The 20,636-nt window shown below is 42.3% G+C and overlaps 1 protein-coding gene across 2 annotated transcripts in view; it reads left to right on the top strand.

Annotated features, from left to right (window-relative positions):
- ttc27 (tetratricopeptide repeat domain 27) overlaps positions 1 to 20,636 on the top strand; it is a 135,648-nt gene that overhangs the window by 98,589 nt on the left and 16,423 nt on the right. For both annotated transcript variants that reach the window (XM_014154511.2, XM_014154512.2), the window contains exons 11-12: positions 5,086 to 5,181; positions 7,877 to 7,999. In XM_014154511.2, the coding sequence (XP_014009986.1) occupies positions 5,086 to 5,181; positions 7,877 to 7,999 (219 nt within the window). The remainder of the gene's footprint in view (positions 1 to 5,085; positions 5,182 to 7,876; positions 8,000 to 20,636) is intronic.

The following is a 20,636-nucleotide window of genomic DNA, read 5'->3' on the forward strand; positions in this document are numbered from 1 at the left end:
TTAAATTGAGTTCCTCTGTTAGGTGGTTAACTGATTTTTGTCCTCTGACGTCCTTGGGTAGGCAGAGGCAGTCTGGAAGGGCATCAAGGAATCTTTGGGTTGTCTGAGAATTTATAGCACGACTTTTAATGCTCCTTGGTTGGGGTCTGAGCAGATTATTTGTTGCAATTGCAAACGTAATAAAATGGTGGTCCGATAGTCCAGGATTATGAGGAAAAACATTTAGATCCACAACATTTATTCCATGGGACAAAACTAGGTCCAGAGTATGACTGTGGCAGTGAGTAGGTCCAGAGACATGTTGGACAAAACCCACTGAGTCGATGATGGCTCCGAAAGCCTTTTGGAGTGGGTCTGTGGACTTTTCCATGTGAATGTTAAAGTCACCAAAAATTAGAATATTATCTGCTATGACTACAAGATCCGATAGGAATTCAGGGAACTCATTGAGGAACACTGCATATGGCCCAGGAGGCCTATAAACAGTAGCTATAAAAAGTGAGTGAGTAGGCTGCATAGATTTCATGACTAGAAGCTCAAAAGACGAAAACGTCATTGTTGTTTTTTTTTTTTGTAAATTGAAATTTGCTATCGTAAATGTTAGCAACACCTCCGCCTTTGCCAGATGCACGGGGGGTATGGTCACTAATGTAACCAGGGGGTGAGGCCTCATTTAACACAGTAAATTCATCAGGCTTAAGCCATGTTTCAGTCAGGCCAATCACATCAAGATTATTATCAGTGATTAGTTCATTGACTATAACTGCCTTGGAAGTGAGGGATCTAACATTAAGTAACCCAATTTTGAGATGTGAGGTATCACAATCTCTTTCAATAATGGCAGGAATGGAGGAGGTCTTTATACTAGTGAGATTGCTAAAGCGAACACCGCCATATGCATTTCTCCGTGTCTTTGCCATGATGAGGGTGACAAAATGACTACCCTAATCAGAATGATGGGAAGTTTGAGAGCGATCGATTTAATCTAAACAGTAAACGAAAAAGTTGTTTGACCTTTACCCGTTCGGCAATTTCATTGGTCTAATGAAAGCTTCATGCCTCCAAAAAACTGAGCACGTCACAGAATGTGTTTTTTTGGGGGGAAAAGATTTTAAGCGGGAAAAATCCATATATTAGCCGCGTCATTGTTTAAGCGGCGAGGTTCAAAGCGTGGGAAAAAAGTTGCGGCTTATAGTCCGGAATTTACAGTAATCTGTAAACAATTGTTCGAAAAATGACTTGTCATGCACAAAGTAGATGGCCTAACCGACTTGCCAAAACTATAGTTTGTTAACCTCTCTAGGGTATGTGGGACGAAATCGTCCCACCTAGTCAACAGCCAGTGGAATCGAGTGCCGCGATATTCAAATACCTTAAAAATGCTATTACTTCAATTTCTCAAACATATGACTATTTTACACCATTTTAAAGACAAGACTCTCGTTAATCTAACCACATTGTCCGATTTCAAAAAGGCTTTACAACGAAAGCAAAACATTAGATTATGTCAGGAGAGTACCCAGCCAGAAATAATCACACACAGTTTTCAAGCTAGCATATAATGTCACAAAAACCAAAACTACAGCTAAATGCAGCACTAACCTTTGATTATCTTCATCAGATGACACTCCTAGGACATTATGTTATACAATACATGCATGTTTTGTTCAATCAAGTTCATATTTATATCAAAAACCAGCTTTTTACATTAGCATGTGACGTTCAGAACTAGCAAACATACCGAAAACTTCCGGTGAATTTACTAAATTACTCACGATAAACGTTCACAAAAAAACAAATTATTTTAAGAATTATAGATACAGAACTCCTTTATGCAATCGCGGTGTCCGATTTTAAAATAGCTTTTCGGCAAAAGCACATTTTACAATATTCTGAGTAGATAGCTCGCCATCACAGGCTAGCTAATTTGACACTCACCAAACTCAGATTTACTATAAGAAAAATTGGATTACCTTTGCTGTTCTTCGTCAGAATACACTCCCAGGACTTCTACTTCATCCACAAATGTTGTTTTGGTTCAAAATAATCCATAGTTATGTTCAAATATCCTCTGTTTTGTTCTTGCGTTCAAGACACTATCCGAACGGTGACGCGCGGACACGTATCGTGACAAAACATTTCAAAATATTCCATTCCCGTACTTCGAAGCATGTCAAACGCTGTTTAAAATCAATTTTTATGCGATTTTTCTCGTAAAATAGCGATAATATTCCGACCGGGAGACGTCTTTTTCGTTCAAAGACTGAAAATGTAAAATGGCCTCTTCACGTGCGCACCCGTCTCATTGTTCTCAGATCGACCACTATCCAAATGCGCTACTGTTTTTCAGGCAGGGGCTGCAAAGTCATCATTCAACGTTCTGGCGCCTTCTGAGAGCCTATGGGAGCCTTAGAAAGTGTCACGTTACAGCAGAGATCCTCTGTTTTCGATAAAGAGAGTATAGAAGGCCAAGAAATGGTCAGAGAGGGCACTTCCTGTACAGAATCTTCTCAGGTTTTGGCCTTCCATATGAGTTCTGTTATACTCACAGACACCATTCAAACAGTTTTAGAAACTTTAGGGTGTTTTCTATCCAAATCAAACAATTATATGCATATTCTAGTTTCTGGGCAGTAGTAATAACCAGATTAAATCGGGTACGTTTTTTATCCGGATGTGAAAATACTGCCCCCTACCCTAGAGAGGTTAACAAGAAATTTGTGGAGTGGATGAAAAACTAGTTTTAATGACTCCAACCTAAGTGTAATTAAACTTCTGTCTTCAACTGTAAATGGCTCTCCAGATATGGTACATTTTGTTCAATCTCAACATGGGTATCAAAAGTGTACTGGTCTTATTCTGATTGCAAAAGTTGTATTTCTGCAACCTGTCAGATGGGGTGTTTTCCTTCCTTGTGCAGTTGTATAAAATCAATAATTTATGGTTTACTCATTCAATATACTTTCACCATCTGCTATAATTGTGTTCACAGAGCAACTTGGAACTCAGTTCAGTCAATCGGGATGTTTTTACTCACCAATCTCCCCCACCTCCTCTCATCTTCTCTGAACTACTCCCCCGTAGCCTGTGGCTCTCTCTCTGTAGGGCCTCTGGTCTACCAGAGTTCATCAAATGCCAACCGCTGTTTGTGCTTTGAGTATATATACCCTGGCCGTGGAGAAACACAATTTATTAGTCATCCGCACTCTGCTTTCAAACAAACCTTGCTTGCCGTTAAGGGAAACAGATTACACCAAGCCAACTGGAAATGTATTTTTTTATTTTAACAGCAGAAGTAGTTTTTACATTCACTACATCCCCACGCACAGCCTTCTATCAGCAACAAGTGAATTTGTTGGAGACACCTCTCTGGTGGGGAAAATATGCATATTGTTTTTATGAGGTTTTTAGAATATTTGCATGTCGCCAATTGGATGGAGTCCTAGCCGTTTTTTTTTGCAACAGCCCTGTAAGTCACTTGGATGTGCTACCCTTTCAATCTTAGAAACTCTTTGTGGGGAGGGTACAAAAGTCTTCAGGAATCTATAAAGGACAGAACCCAACTGCATGCATTATCAAATTAGAGCACCATTAAGCAAGCAAAAATGTAATTTTATCAATGTCTAGTTGGTTTTGTGCAATGTTTCGCTTTAACAAAAGAGAGCATTTACATCTACCTGGAAGACCGAACGTTTGCACTCAAACACAAGTGTAAAGGCTGTTTGTTTTGGCATGAATAGACAGCCCTATTAAATTCCTTGTTCTGGTGACTTCTTACAGCTCTTGCACTTGCTGTGCGCCATCTCCCACTCTGCAGGCTACCTGTTTTGACACACTGCGTCACTCACAGATTTACTCCTAATGGTTTACTGGGCGTTCTCATTCGTTGACAAGGTTTGTTTAGATGTTACCGATTTCCAGAGAGGATCTGCTGTTGCTTGTTGACAGGATTTAGATATTGGTAAAGACAACTTCCCCAAACTCCCATTAAACTGACAGAGACAGAAGATGAACATTGATGACAATCATGTGGGCAGAGTAGTAATGGTCTATAGGGAATTAGATCAGTATTCATCTGAAGCAGTCTGTTTGACATCAACGCGTTATGGCCGGGCATTGGATTTGTCTTTGAGTTTAAAACGTAAGGAAAGCTTTTTATCCCCTCGTCTCCCTGATTGTGTTGGCGTCTGTCTATTTGTTAGTGTTTTTGCTTGTGTCATTCTGCGTTTTGTCCGAGTGTGTGTGTGTCTGTGTTTTTTGTCTGGCCTCGTTACCAGAAAATGTAATCACTGTGACTCACCTCTCTGGATTTTCTCCATCCCAAACTGTAAAATATGTCCTGTTACACTCTTACCCATTTCCCTCTTCATTTTCCTCTTCATTTCCTATGCAAGGAGGCCAATCACATCCCAGCTGCCAAACTCCATCCACTGTTAATAATTAATTTTATCCTGGGTGGTCGGGATCCACATTTCATTACAGGAGGCTGGGCCCTGTCCAAGTCCCACAGATAACACCACCCAACCCAGCCATAACGACAGGACTCAGTCCTAGTCTGGGATTTGCTGTTAGGTTGAGGTTTATGAGCCATGGTATTGGATCATTGTTGTTAGACATCACTGTGAGTCAAGCCCAATTTTAGGCACAGACAAATATCTCCTCTCAGATGGCAAGCAGAATGTGAGTTGTTGCTCTGCGTGACGGCCCGCTGATAAAATGAGACAGAATGAGACAATAACAATGGGATAGCATCCAGCAGTGGCTCATGTGGCGTGACTGTGAGAGTTGTTTACTGTTTATACCTTGTCTTCCTGGAGGCCCTCAGACAGTGTTCATTGAGTACCTAACAACCCGTACAACACAGATTGAGACAAAACACAGAACTCAACCAGATATCAGGGTTGGACACTGTCAATCAATGGTCTTTTAGACCTGTTGCACTCACATCTCAATCAGTACATTTCAATTTGCTCTTGACTTGCTCTACCAATTTTGCAGTTTAAATGTGTCATTTTTGGGGTTTAGTAATGAGGCTTTGCCTGGGTATGACTCTAGTTGATGCTGGATGTCTCTCCTCTCTTCCAGACTATAGTGGATTACTTTGAGGAGAAGAGCTGTCCTGTGACGGAGCGTCTGAAACTCTTCTACTGCTGCCAGGCTCCTCCCAGATGGGCCGTCCAGGTAACACCCCATCATTACCCCGTCACTGCTGATTGGGTTTCTGATTTATGAATTGGTTTCGCTCCACTGTGATTGTGAACTTCATTTTAAGGGCCGACTCACTAACTGAAGTACCACACAGACCAATGTCTTCCATCAAAGCTTTGACTTATGACTTGACCCATTGGAAGTCATGGTCATGATTAAACAATTATTTACATCAGGGTTATATGAGTGAACACTAATTCAGGAGAAAAGGATGGGACCCATCCGCTTGGCCGACTCTTTGAACTCCCACACCTTTGACGGTAGTCCGAGACTTGAAGGATGCTGCCCTTGCTTTGTGACTGTCCTCTCGACCTCCTGCCCGAGGTCCACTACCGCGTTGTCCCCAGAGGAGTCTCATCTATCACCACACGTTTGGTTATATGTGATTTAGTGCGTCAGAGCCTTGATCTAATCTGGACACTTGGCATTCAGACAATATATCTGTCAGGCTGAAGCTCCCTGTTAGCGCCGGCTGCTTTCAAGCCAAAGGCCACCTGATGGCCGCCTCCACTGCAGGATGGCCACTAAAACAGTACGTCTTTGTCCTCCAACTACCAGACAGTTAGTCCCCCTCAGGGTAGAAGCTGCATCAACCTGGTAGTCTTTATATGGTGTTACATGTAAGGCTTGTCTGCTTTCTCGGTCTGTGTATATATTCCGGGAGATGAAGAGTGAGGGATTAGCCTTTTTGTTATTCTGTATTTGTAGCAAGCAGAAAGATGGTTTGTTGACCATGGATGTGTTTATTTCTGTTGTAGCACCTGTCTTGGCCCAGTCAATTTCTCCTTCCTTGTATCAGCTAAGGTGTTTTGAGCGGTGTAATTTGCTCACATTTTCCCTTCACATTTCTGTGAAGGGAATAGTACACAGCGTTGTACGAGATCTTCAGTTTCTTGGCAATTTCTCTCATGGAATAGCCTTTATTTCTCAGAACAAGAATAGACTGACAACATGAACAATGTCTACACTGTATTTCTGATCAATTTTATTTTATTTTAATGGACAAAAAACAAGGCCATTTTTAAGTGACCCCCAAACTTTTGAACGGTAGTGTATATTTAAAGGCACGGGCCTAGTCAACAGAGGGAGAAGAGTGGAGATGGTGAGAGAGCTAGGGAGAAAGGGAGCGAGAGATTGTGGGGTTGTAAGAAAAGGAGGGAGGAAGAGATATGACAAAGAGGTAGAGAGATTGAGAGGGAGGGAGTGTAAAAGACAGGGAAAGAGAGAAATCAGTGGGGCAGGATACATCGCCCAGGCTTCATGTAATAATGGCAAACAGCAATAAAGCTGGAATTGAAGGCACCCTATTGCCGCCTGGGGAATTGAAAGTGCAAGCAAGGCAGAGAATCGTGTGGGCTGTGGTGGTGTTTTTCCTCAGCGAGAGGCGTGCCCGGCATGTAACGATGGCCGTGCCTGCGCACAGAGAAGCTGTGTGGGGAGAGGAGGGACAGGAAGATGGGTTGAGATATATCACATATTTTAAGATTTGCTTACAGAATTAATAAATCCCCATATAATTCAACAGTCTCTTGTCTGTCTCAGCCCTTCCTGCTTTCAGGGAGATTCTGAAACCACAATATCAGGAGTTTTCCTGGAAACTGGTGAAGAGGCACAAATGGCATGTTCACTGCCGTGGGTCCTATTCGTCTAAATGTCTGCCGTTTGCCATTGGTGTCACGTCCTGGCTCCCCATGGCTCCCCGGTCACGTGATTAGGGTGGTTGACGAGTGGGGTTGTGGGACGGGGGTAAATTCAGATTTATGGGGTCCATCATCCCAGTGGGACGTGGTATGTCACCCCTGAGACGGGATGGGGAGGCGATCACAGGAGAGGACGAGAGGTGATAAAACCCAGAAACCTAGGATTTAGTCTGTGACAAGACAGGCTGTGCTCCAGGTTCAGCTCCCACTCTTTAAGTGGACCGAGAGACAGGGTTTGGGTACAAGGTTAGGGCCTATGTTGCCTTGTGTGAAGATGACAAGATAATGGAAATAGATGTGAGGTCAAAATAGTGGAGATGGAGAGATAAAAGGTGAAGACACTACCCTGGGTGAAGACACTACCCTGGGTGAAGACACTACCCTGGGTGAAGACACTACCCTGGGTGAAGACACTACCCTGGGTGAAGACACTACCCTGGGTGAAGACACTACCCTGGGTGAAGACACTACCCTGGGTGAAGACACTACCCTGGGTGAAGACACTACCCTGCATATGGCACCACAGCTTGGAATGAATACAACTGGTGTGTGTCTGCGTGTGTAGTTAAGAACAGGCCTGTAGAAGTATTATTATTATTATTTTCACAATAATCAGGAGGATGGCTGCAGCTTAAATACTGCTAAACGGCAGTACATATTTGCACCCTTGAATACAGCAGCTAGGGAAGACCAACTCTCCCAAGCATCCTTTGACCAAAAAAAATACATTTATTGTTATGAATGTGATAAGGACCATTACCGACAGAGACAGAGCTGGGATGGTTCGGGGAGTGTATGCATATGCAGTGTTTCCCCCAGGATTCTTTTCAGCGGTGGCAGGAGGGGGTCTTCCTGCAGGGGGCTGCGAATGGGGTCTTCCTGGGGCATACATCAACATCATATATATTTTTTTACTGTTTAAATAAGAAATGACTTATCCCATGTCCGAACCTCTCTCACATTTACAGAAGCAGCTGGCCAGCCTGCTGACAGACCTGGGCTGCACGAGCTCAGCCCTGCTAATCTACGAGAAGCTGGAGCTGTGGGAGGATGCTGTCATCTGCCTGGAGAGGATGGGCCAGCATGGCAAGGTACAACACAGCCATTACAACCACCAGAAAAAATGTGACTGGCGTTCTCAGGGACAATGCAATACCCATTGCTTTACACAACAGACAAGGTTATTTTCGTACTAAACATGGGCACCACACAAACACACTCAGAGAGAAGCTCATCTTGCCCACACTGGAAGAACAGTGAATATCGCCACTATCACCCTATTGCCTAGCTATCTCGCTCTGCTCCCTACTCCCTCCACCTCTCTGTCTGTCTGTGGTGCGCACCTGTTTATGCACTTGTTTGTGTTCTCTGGCGTTCCAGCTGTCAGACACATCAGTCCCAGGGAGATCTGGCTCTGTTTCCCTGGTGTTATTATTAACCTGTCTGCCCCCCCAGGGCCCCCTGGGAAACACACTTCCAGATAGACAGAAATATGGCGTGTTTGGGTTGGATCACGCTCTCACAGAGCCCCCCCGTCCCTCAGTCAATGTCCTCTTGGTGGCGCTGATTGAATGTTCACTTTGGTCTCTTAATGGTGGAACACCAGGAGTTGGAAGTACAGGTCACAAGGGCGGCCAACAGCAACCAATGGCATTGGTTTTAGAGTCTGATTCCCACAGTGCGGCAGAGAATAAAGAATCAAAGATTTGGACGTATGGCAGTTGTTTGTTTTTGTTGGTCCTCCTTTTTGATAGCGGATCGTTTTCCAATTTTTTTGGTGCGGAAAAGTCTCAATGTTTTCACAGGTGTGTTTTTTCTCGCCCGACCTACAAGTGATCTCAGTCAGAATTGACTGAGGTAATGAAGCAGAGAAAAAAGGAAGAGCCAGCGGTAAGGCAACCTGCTTTCTCGCTCTCTTGCACCTGTCAGACGATGTTCTGTCAAGTCCTAACAGAAGTGCCACACCAGGCCAAATGGAGAACCCTGTAACACCTTCCGCCATGTTGCTGTGGTTATGAAAGTCATTGATGAAACCCGTGCCAGATTTGCCGCAAACGCTCTGAGGATGTTCTCCCAAACTGTTACGCAATGGACATCTGGTTCATTCTTGGTCAGATTCTCACAGAAGTATTTTCTCTCCATCTCGATCACCCCTTGTCCTTTCAGTCATCGACCTTTTTAAGTGACATCTCCACATGATTCACAGGGTTCTCATAAATTCGCTGTAGCATCACCACATCCATCTCTCTGGATCAACAGAGTTTGGCTGCGACAGATTGAGCAGAAATGAGTATTCCACAAGCACACAGACCATACTCCCTTCAGGTGGGCAGGGCTGACCCACTCACAGTCCCAACCCTGAATGCGAGGCCTGCAGGCTTTTGTGCTCTGTTATTGACTTACAGCTTGTTTTGTCTTCCAATCTGATTACAGAGGTGCATTCTGGTCAATAAAGTAAGTCCTTCATTCTAAAACTATGTGCTTTGGCCAAAGCCAGCGGTCCATGTAACATGATAAAAAAAAATGCTAGGCAATCCATTTGTCTGGAGAAGATGGGTAGATTTCAGCCAGTAGTGTCTTTGTACTAAACGTGCTGCTCCTGCTCTCGGTGTCTGAATGCATGCTTAATGTGAATGAGCCATAACCAGCCGCAGCCTGTAAAAAAGAAACAAGCTAAAATGGACAAACAGGTAAGCGGAGAGGGGAAGGGAGCTTCTGCCAGTCTTGAGCACGTGATGTAAGTTTATCCACTAGAGTTTTGAAGCTAATTGTCGTATTACACAAGCTTCTGTGTAAACCTTTCAGTAAATAAACAAGACAAAATATTGAACAAAACTGTTATGGTATAACCCAGTCCAAAATATCCGCATTTGAAATAAATGTATTGTATTGACAAATGTTTAATGCACCTCTGTACAAATGGGGCAGTAAATCACATATGAATATCCCAGTACATGTAATTCAGCCGTACAACCGATTCAGAGAGTATATATTTTCGCATTCACAACATCTGAATGGTATGTTTTTTTTATTTATTATTTTTACGTTTTTTTTTATACATTTATCGATATGACATTACATCATTACATAACACCCAACAAGACAGCACCTTTCAACCATATGTCTGTGGTTGGACTACTAAACAGCAAGTAAATATAAATGAATAATAATATAAGAAAGTAATAATACATTTTTTTGATAAAAATAAATAAATATGTAAGCATAAAAAAAATACCCATTACACATACATTTGTTCTAACTTATACCCTAGCTTCTCACCCGCACGTCGGGTCCCGTATATCATTCAAAAAGTGTTCCCATGTCATACTACATTTCCCTTTCCTCCTGTAATTTCTCTCTCTCTCACGATGAGTTTGAGCCAACATGTTATTTTCAGACTATCTGCACTCTTCCAGTTATGTCGTATGAGTCTAGCCGCAGTAAGAAAACCCACTGAGGCAAGACCAAACTCTTCTTTGCTAATACCTGGTGGTAAAATAAATATATCCCCTAATACACTGCGTGCACAATTATTAGGCAAGTGAGTATTCTGATCTTATCATTGTTTCTATTCACATTTTCGAACTCCAAACCATATAAACTTGAATGCTTATTGGATTGAATAATTTTCAGGTGATATGTATTTGTGTAATGAGGGAGGGTGTGGCGAAAGTGAATAACACCTTATATCAAGGTGTGCATAATTATTAGGCAGCCTCATTACCTCAGGTAAAATGGACCAAAAAAGACATTTAACTGACACTGAAAAGCCAAAAATGTAAAATGCCTTTCAGACAGATGCGACACTCTTTAAATAGCTAAACTATTGAGGTGTGACCACCGGACATTCAAACGTTTTGTTGCGAATAGTCAACTGGGGCGCAAAAAACGCATGGGGAAGAAAAGGCGCAAATGAACTGCAAAAAGACTTGAGAAGAATTAAACGTCAAACTACCAGGAACCCATTATCCTCCAGTGCCACCGTATTCCAGAACTGCAACCTACCTGGAGTGTTCAGAAGTACAAGGTGTCAAGTGCTCAGAGACATGGCCAAGGTCAAGAAGACTGAAACAAGACCACCACTGAATAAGGTTCACAAGTTGAAGCGTCAAGATTGGGCAAAGACATACCTGAAGACAGATTTTTCAAAGGTTTTATGGACAGATGAAATGAGTGACTCTTGATGGACCAAATGGATGGGCCCGTGGCTGGATCAGTAATGGACACAGGGCACCACTTTGAGTCAGGTACCAGCAAGGTGAAGGAGGGGTACTGGTATGGGCTGCTATCATTGAGGATGAGGTAGTTGGACCTTTTCGGGTTGAAGATGGACTGAAACTCAACTCCCAAACCTACTGCCAGTTTCTGGAAGATTCTTTCGTCAAACAGTGGTACAGGAAGAAGTCCTCAGCATTCTAGAAGGCCATGATCTTTATGCAGGACAATGCTCCATCACATGCATCCAAGTACTCTACTGCTTGGCTAGCCAGCAAGGGCCTCAAAGATGCCTGAATAATGATCTGGCCCCCTTCCTCACCTGACTTAAATCCTATTGAGAACTTGTGGGCCCTTCTCAAACGTGAGATTTACAGTGATGGAAGACAATACAGCATTTGGGAGGCTGTGGTTGCTGCTTCAGCGAAAATTGATTGTGAACAGATCAAGAAACTGACAGACTCCATGGATGGAAGGCTCATGGCAGTTATTGAAAATAAGGGTGGCTATATTGGTCACTGAATATTTTTGAAAGGCCAAAAATGTTATATAATTGTCATTTTGTGTTACTTATCTGTTACACTTACTCTAAAAATTGAGAATAAACAAGTGAGTTGAGAGAAATTATTTTTGTAATTTAGTTGCCTAATAATTCTGCACACTAATAGTTGCCTAATAATTGTGCACACTTATATATTTCCATGAGAAAGACAAAACTCACTTTTCCTTTGTTAAACATTGAGGTTCAATAACATTTTGGACTGACTGAGAGCATTGTGTTTGTTCAACAATAAAATGAATCCCGAGGAATACAATTTGCCTAATAATTGTGCACGCAGTGTAAATAAGCACAGCTGTGGGGACTCTGGGATAGGCTGTCCCACCCATTCTTCAAGCTTTTTAAGAACCTCCTTCCAAAAAGGGAGCACCATGGGACATCCCCATATAGCATGCAGAAAGGTGCCTACTTCCCCCTTGCATTTCCAGCATAAGTTATTTAGCAATAAACCCATTTTATGTAATCTAACTGGGGTCCAGTAGTAATCTTATAATGTGTAAATTTACCCATTGTATCCCTGGTACGCCACCCTACATTGGAAATAATATTTTTCCATACATCCTACTCAGTCACAATTAAGATCCCTCTGCCAAATCAATCTTAAATTCTCACAATGTCCATATTGTGCATATGAGATTATTTTATATAACACTGAAGCAGAGTGTGATATTCCTGGTATCATGAAATATTTTTCTAACAAGTTTTCATCACTCTGGAGGTTAATACTCATAAGAGACCCCATGCAGCTCCTTATACCATGCCCAAACCGGATGTGCACGTGCGTCCGCGTGATTTTGTCCCCCCGCACCAAACGCAATCACGACACGTAGGTTGAAATATCAACCAATTATATTAATTTGGACAGGTCGAAAGCATTAAACATGCATGGCAATTTAGCTAGCTAGCTTGCAGTTGCTTGCTAATTGGCTTATTTAGCTGGCAAGCTTGCTGTTGCTAGCTAATTTGTCCTGGGATATAAACATTGATTAGTTATTTTACCTGAAATACACAAGGTCCTCTACTCCGACAATTAATCCACACATAAAACGGTCAACCGAATCGTTTCTAGTCATCTCTCCTCCTTCCAGGCTTTTTCATCTTTGGACTTTAGATGCCAATAAACCATCTAACTTTCATAATAAGGTGTATTACCACAACCGACCGACCGATCTCAGTTCATCTTTCAATCACCCACGTGGGTATAACCAATGAGAAGGTGGCACGTGGGTATATGCTTCTAAAAGCCAATGATGAGATGGGAGAGGCAGGACTTGCATCACGTTTGGTGTCACAAATAGAAGCAACTTCTATTTTAGCGCCTGGCAACGCAGACACTCGTTGGTGCGTGTGAGTAGTGTGGGTGCAATGATTGAATAACATGTATGTGTACATTTATTTTGCAATGCTCGCGCACACGCCGCGTCTGGTTTGAGTAGCGTGTTAGTTGTAAGTATTTCCAGAAATCGCCCTTATCTGGCAAATTACATTTCTCCTTCAGGTCCTGATAGGACATAAGCCCTCGTTTCTCATATAGATCCCTTAGTGCATGCAGGCTTTGTCTTAGCCATACCATCCAGATACGTTGTTTTCCTATGTAAACTGATGGGTTGTGCCATATGGAAGAATTTTTTGTTTTTTTTACTTGGAAATTCCAAGCATCTTAGGAATCTTAACCCAAACCTCTCGAATGTTGAAGGATTGGGTTAACCTCTTCAGTTGGTTGTCTCTGAATAATTTTTAGTGATAATGCCTCAATATGCTTAAACGGGGCTGTGATAGACCTCTGAGTCCATCTCAAATGGGAATCGTAATTGCCCCAGTGTCTGGCCAATTTGGCTACTTCAAATGATATGTTGTATAGTTCTACATTGGGTAATGCTAGTCCTCCTTTATCCCTTGGAGCATATAACTTGTTGACATTTATTCTGTTTTTTTCCCCATCCCAAAGATAATCCTTAATCATTTGATTGTACTGCTTAAATAGTAAGGGGGAGATGGTCACAGGGAGCATCATGGACACAAAATTCAACTGTGGCGCCACAAACATTTTAACAGTATTTATTTTGCCCCATAAAGTAAGATTAAGCAACCTCCATTTATCAAGATTATTCTTAATTTTTTTTGTAGAGGTGGCTACATTAATTTGCATGATTCTGTAGCTCATTGCTCCGTTTTATACCCAATTATTTAATACCTGACGGCACCCATTTTAACTGAAATGAAGTAATTGCAACAGGAGGACATAAATTTGATACAGGCATAGACTCTGACTTCTGCCAATTCATCTTATAACCAGATATCTGTGAGAACATCTCAATTGTGTTCAAAAACCAAAGGGATTGATGTGGCCGATTCCCTAATAAGTAACAATATGTCTTCAGCATATATAAACAGCTTATGCTCTCTGGCACCTCCCATCACTCCTTTGATTCCTGAATCAGCTCTGATTGCTGCTGCCAAGGGCTCCAAAAATTGAGTAAAAAGGAGAGGTGAGAGAGGACTGCCCTGCTGGGTTCTCCTCGACAAATTAAAAAAGGAAGAGAGCATACCATTTGTGAGGACTGCTGTTCTTGGATTGGAATATAATACCTTAACCCACTTGATAAATCTAAGGCCCAAGCCGAACATTTCAAGGGTATACGTCAAAAAGCCGCACTCCAACCTATCGAATGCCTTCTCTGCATCTAGGGAAAGGGCTGCCACCTGAGTATCCTCTTTTTGACTCAGCCACATGAGGTGAAGCAAACGTCTAAGATTCTGTGGAGGTTCTACTTTTTACAAATCCCACCTTATAATATGAGGTCAAACCTTCTCCAGCCTCATCTAGTACTTTGGAGAGCAGCTTACAATCAATTTCAATTAATCTGGGTCAGTGGGGGGTCTATCCTTTTTGAGAATTAATGAAATGAGTGCCTTATTAAAAGTGTCATGTAGCTGCTCCAGTTCCAGAGCTTCTGCGTACACCCGTGTTAATATGAGCTAATACGTCAATATTCCTCTTATAATACTCAGCCGGGAAGCCGTCTAATCCTGGTGACTTTCCAGACTTCATTGAGGTGATGGCTGTTCTTATCTCAGATTATAGTATAGGAGTGTCCAAATCCTTTATTTGATCTGGGGACAACCCCGGAAGCTTTATTTTTGAAAAAGAAGGCATTCAATTTAGCTGGGTGTAAGTTACATTCAGACTTGTAAAGAGTCAAATAAAAGTCACAAAACACATTATTATCTTTTGTACCAGTCAGTACCTCCCCACTTCCATTTTTAATAGCTGGTATTACAAAACTGGCATCTGTTTGTTTCAATTGTCTAGTCAATCATTTACCCGTTTTTTTCACCACTTTCAAACATATTCAGCCTTTTTGTTATAGATCTCATGTAATTGAAACTTCAGATTACAGACTTGTTTCAACAGTGACTTTTTCCATCTCTTTAATTTGAGAGACTAGTTTTTCAACTCTTTCTTTCTACTGGTTTGTGCTAATATTTTGCCTTTAACATAAGCTTTAGAGGCCTCCCACACTACTCAATTTATCAGTGGAACCAATGTTTGTTTGGAAAAAAACACTTGAGGTCTTCATTGAGGGAAAGATGAAGTGTTTTGTCTTGGAATAAGGACGTATTCATCCTAAATCGAATGCTTTTCTCAGCCATATCAGCCTAAACTGCTATACATAATTCCACTGTTGCGTGGCCAGTCAAAGCAATAACCCCTATTTTACAATCTATCACTTCTTTAGTCATACTCTTGGAAATTAGGAAGTAATCTATCCTGGAATGAGATTTATGGTTTTGTGAATAAAACGGATATTCCTTCTCTCTAGGATTGACAGGTCTCCATATATCTACCAGACCCAGATCCCTCATTAATAGGTGTATCACTGCTCTGTCCTTTGGTACAGTTTTAGAATACGTTGTTTAATCAAGAATACTGAAGCAGAAATTAAAGGAAATGGGAAAACAAGTTCTATGAACCCATATAAAATCACATCAATTCCAATATTTTCAAGGTTGTTAGTTCCATCTACTTAATTTACCGACATATTTGACCAGGCAACTTGAATACAGTCACTGTGTAGCCAACTGGCTAAACCTCCAGTGACAAAGATAGCATTGTAGCTATACAGTCTGAAAATAAATACAGTCTGCTAAATACTGTAGCTATTAGTTTGCAGAATTGTCATTTCAGTGTCTTTGCGATAGTGTGTCACATAAACACTGTCCCATAGTGAACTCACCGGCCAATATAGCTATGCCATCCATGCCCTTATTTCTGGTCCTCTGAGTTTTACTTGAGGAAGCTGTCTTGCCCCCTTCCATTAAGCGTAGCACAGCTGGGTAGGCGAGTGTAAAACGTACATCCAACTCATGCAGCCTCTTCCTTGTTTAAAAAAACCCAACAAAAACTTTATACATTTTTAGATATAACAAAAAACAGTACAACCGCAACCCCTCATTCTCCCATCTATGCATCCATCCCCTCCACTCCCTCCAAACCACCCACCCACCAAGCCATCTATAAAAGTAAGTTAAATAGGAAAGAAAAACAGAAACAAACAGTAATAGAAACAAAAACAATGGGGGAAAAAGTTGAATAAAAATTAATATTAGCACAAATGGCCACTAGAACAGACATGACTGCTAACCAAACTATGCAAGTTACACTAAGTAAAAGACAGGCTCTATTGTATTAATGGGGACCAGGTCAAACTTTTGTCGGGACCCATGCACAGTGTACCAAACCTTCTCCGGAGGCAGAGATGACATCACCACCTTAACCCACTGCATAAAGGAGGGAGGCTTTGCAGACTTCCAGTGAAAGAGGACAATGAGGCGAGCTAGCAGCTATCGCATTTGCCTGATGCGCGGTAGCATTCCAGTCCAGGGGAAGTTCCCCAAAAATAGCGGTGACCGGGTTAGGGATAACAGTTGTATTACACATATGTGAGAATACTTAAAAAATTGTGTCCCAAAGGCCACTCAAAGATTGGCATGGCCAAAACATGTGTCCCACAGTTGCTGGACTGTGGTGGCATCTCAAACACTTGGGGTCAACATTTGTGTAGATTTTTGCCAATCTGTCATTTGAGTAATGGAGACGGTGCAAAACCTTAAACTGAATAAGCCCATGCCTTATGCAAAATGTGTGGTTATGCTCAATACTTTGCCATGTATGATCTGGTAGCTCGCCACCTATATCTTGCTCCCATGCAGATTTTGTATTTGCAAAGGAAGGCGGATTAATGTTCTGTATTAGGTTGTATAATCTGGGGATTGTGCCCATCAGGTAGGGTTAAGATCTTAAGATCTAAGCACCCCTCGACTGGACACTTAGTAGGCTTGAGTGGAAATGAATGGAAATGTTTTTTGGCAAAGCTGCGAGTTTGCACGTATCTAAAAAAGTGGTTATTGGGAATATATACAGTCTAGGGGATTCTAACCGAAATAGTCGCCTGGGTAAGTGTCTGTGGCAGTTTCTGACTAGAAAGGATTTCATTGAGCCGAGGATAGGGGAAAGTTTAGAGGAGAATGCTTTATAAAATTCAGTAGGGAAGCCATCAGGTTTTCGAGGTCATCAACCTTGGAAGTGAGATTGACGACATCTGATGATAGCCGGGTGACTTGCTCTTCCAGTGTCACCACTTTGTCGGAGTAAAAATGTGCGCCATCTTCCAGGCTATTCAGAGGGGTATCATGTCTCGCCAACTCTTCGTTAACGGAGTCGATCTTTATTTTGACCTTGGTGGCGAAAATATCCATTTGTGCGGATAGGTCAGTGGATAATGACTCCACCTTAGCCAGCACAGTCTGTTCAGATTTAATGATAGCCGCCATTACCATGGCTAGGGCGGGGGATCAGAGTCCGTGTCAGGTGAGCCCGAGGCTTCAGCAGAGGCCTGCTCTTTTGTGGCCCGCGGCCGTTGTTGTCTCGACATTTTACTATTAAAAGGCCAACATTTTCCAGGAAAAAAAGCCAGATTAGTAAATTGGGTTCGATTTGAAATTAAATGTTACAAAATGAACACGGTGCGGGAGGTATTGGTCAAGTATTAATAGTAAATTGTTTGTCCTGGGTCAGAGCACAGAGAAAATGCGTCTTCACATGTTGTTACTCACCAGTGCCCCAGCCTCTTTCTTGTTGCTGTAAAAAGCATAATTTTATCTACCAGCTCCTTGGTCATATCGGGAAAGAATGATAGCTTGCAGCCCTTCCACGTCACCTCTCTCTTCTCCCGATACATTCCCTTCGCAAGAGGCCAGCACTCACTCTCCAGATCTCTGAGAAAGTGGATGATGATCGGTCTAGGTGGATGATTCTCGCACGGTATTGGTGCTAGGGAACGGTGGACTCGTCCAGATCCACCCCCAGAGCCTTCGAGATAATTTGTATGATGCATTCCCATGGCTTGCCATTCTCCAGGCCCTCCTTGACCCCTAAAAGTCTTAAATTGAGGCACCTGTCTCGGTTAGCTGCGTCTTGCACGCTTCTGTGGAGATCCTCATACATTTTGGCTTTCTTCTCTGCTTTCTTAATCAGTTAGTTGTTGTCGTTGTCATCCTCCGGCGTTGATATCCGACCCTCTGCCTCATCTAGCCTCTGTAATATGACTGATACGTCTTCTTGCATATCCATCTGAGGTTGCTTGACCAGAGAAACATTCGATTCCAGAGATTCAAGAATGGTGCTGACTCTACCCATTTCTTCCATGGCCTTCTGTAGGGATGATTGCAAGGCCGACAATGAGCTAGGTTCTATGTTCTGCCCTTTCAACGTCATGCTTGCTGAAGAAATGCTAGCAACCGAGCTAGTCCTGTTAGCCATTGCGCTAGCGATGGTGCTACGTGTATGTGTTGAATCTGAATTCAACGCAGACATTGCAGAGAAACTTCAATAAAACAACGAAAATAAACTTTCCCCTCAAGCAACTATACTAAATTGAGTATTCTATCAAACTTAGAAGAAATTGGGAGGGTTTTATCTGGAGGCTCCTTTCAAACAACCACCTTGCTTCGCAGAATCACGTGATTCCCATTGTTCAGTTTTTCAAAAATATTCCAAGCCTGATTGGATTTCATTTGATGTGCAACTGTACTGTGGAAAATGACTCTCTCCTCACAAAAACGATTCATGGCTCCCACTGTAAGACAGGGCCCATTTACACAAGCAACAGATCTAGCCAAAGGGTGATTCCTCTCTACCCTTAAACAAGGGTTCAGAGAACTCCGTATTTGATTTTCCCAATGCAATAAGGGTTTCTCTCTACCTCTCTACCTTTCCTCCCGCTCTCACTCTGTCTTTATGGAGGAGCACACTGGGGGTTCTAAAGGGTGGCCATGCTCCGAGGTTATTCACAATCACCCTTTTCCATTTCCCCAGAAGGTCTACTGAAGTACTACTTTAGATTCAAGTCATTCTCCAGTGAGAAGCACATAGTCTCTGTCTTATTGCCTGGCAAGAGCATGTCAAGGGCAATATCATAGAGTTTTCTAATCAGTTAATTCTTTGCCAGCAGTCGGCTGTAGGTGTGCCCCGTTGATCTTGTGAGAATATAAACTCCCTAACATGCATTTTCATGGTAATAAATGTTTCCATTCTTTAAGGGAAACAGTCTTTCCTGGGTGTGCAGCACCCTTCCAAATAACTGAATGGAAGGCAACTACAGGATTAAATGCAGTACATATAGCTGTAAAACTGACTTGTTTAAATACAAGTGAAAGACTTGTTGAAGGCCAGAACTTGGAAGGGATCAGGATCCAGCAGCAGCGATTGGTGTGTGTGTGGTCTGGAAAAGGCCATGGCAGCCCAGTTCTTTGTTTTGATCAGCAGCACTATTGTGTGATGTGATGGCAATTTGTTACCCTGAAGAACGATTTTGATATTTGAAGGAAAATCCGATGGAAATGGTTTTATAATGGGCTGTAAATTGTTGGCTAGCTCCCTCCAGTAGAGGAAAAAGGGTTTAATTCTAATGTGGATGCACATGTCCTCTAAGATGAGTTTGTCCGACGTTATATTCTACTATTGTATGTGTGGTCAGGGTAAATACAAATATGTGAAATATGAGTGGAAGAGATTACCAACGTAATCGGATAACAGCCATAGTCATTATGATATTTATACTCTGTGGTTAAATGATTGGAAAAGAAAAGCTGAGAGAAAGCGACGACTTACTGGTTATATACAGTACCAGTCAAAAGTTTTGACACCTACCCATTCAAGGTTATTTTTTTCTTTTATTTTCTTTCATTACAGTTACCAGCCTCAGAAATTGCAGCCCAAATAAATGCTTCACAGAATTCAAGTCACAGCCACATCTCAACATCAACTGTTCAGAGGAGACTGTGTGAATCAGGCATTCATGGTTGAATTGTTGCAAAGAAATCACTACTAAAGGACACCAATAAGAAGAAGATTTGCTTGGGCCAAAAAACACAAGCAATGGACATTAGACCGGTGGAAATCGGTTCTTTGTTCTGATGAGTCCAAATGTGAGATTTTTGGTTACAAACGCTGTCTCTTTGTGAGACGCTTAGTAGGTGAACGGATGATCTCCGCATGTGTGGTTCCCACCGTGAAGGATGGAGGAGGAGGTGTGATGGTGCTTTGCTGGTGACACTGTTGGTGATTTATTTAGAATTCAAGGCACACTTAACCTGCATGGCTACCACAGCATTCTGCAGCGATACACCGTCCCATCTGGTTTGTGCTTAGTGGGACTATCATTTGATTTTCAACAGGACAATGACCCAACACACCTCCAGGCTGTGTAAGGGCTATTTGACCAAGGAGAGTGATGGAGTGCTGCATCAGATGACCTGGCCTCCACAATCCCCCGACCTCAACCCAATTGAGATGGTTTGGGATGAGTTGGACCGCAGAGTGAAGGAAAAGCAGCCAACAAGTGCTGAGCATATATGGGAACTCCTTCAAGACTGTTGGAAAAGCATTCCAG

This window comes from Salmo salar, chromosome ssa18 (assembly GCF_905237065.1).
Source record: "Salmo salar chromosome ssa18, Ssal_v3.1, whole genome shotgun sequence".
Classification (NCBI taxonomy): Eukaryota; Metazoa; Chordata; class Actinopteri; order Salmoniformes; family Salmonidae; genus Salmo; species Salmo salar.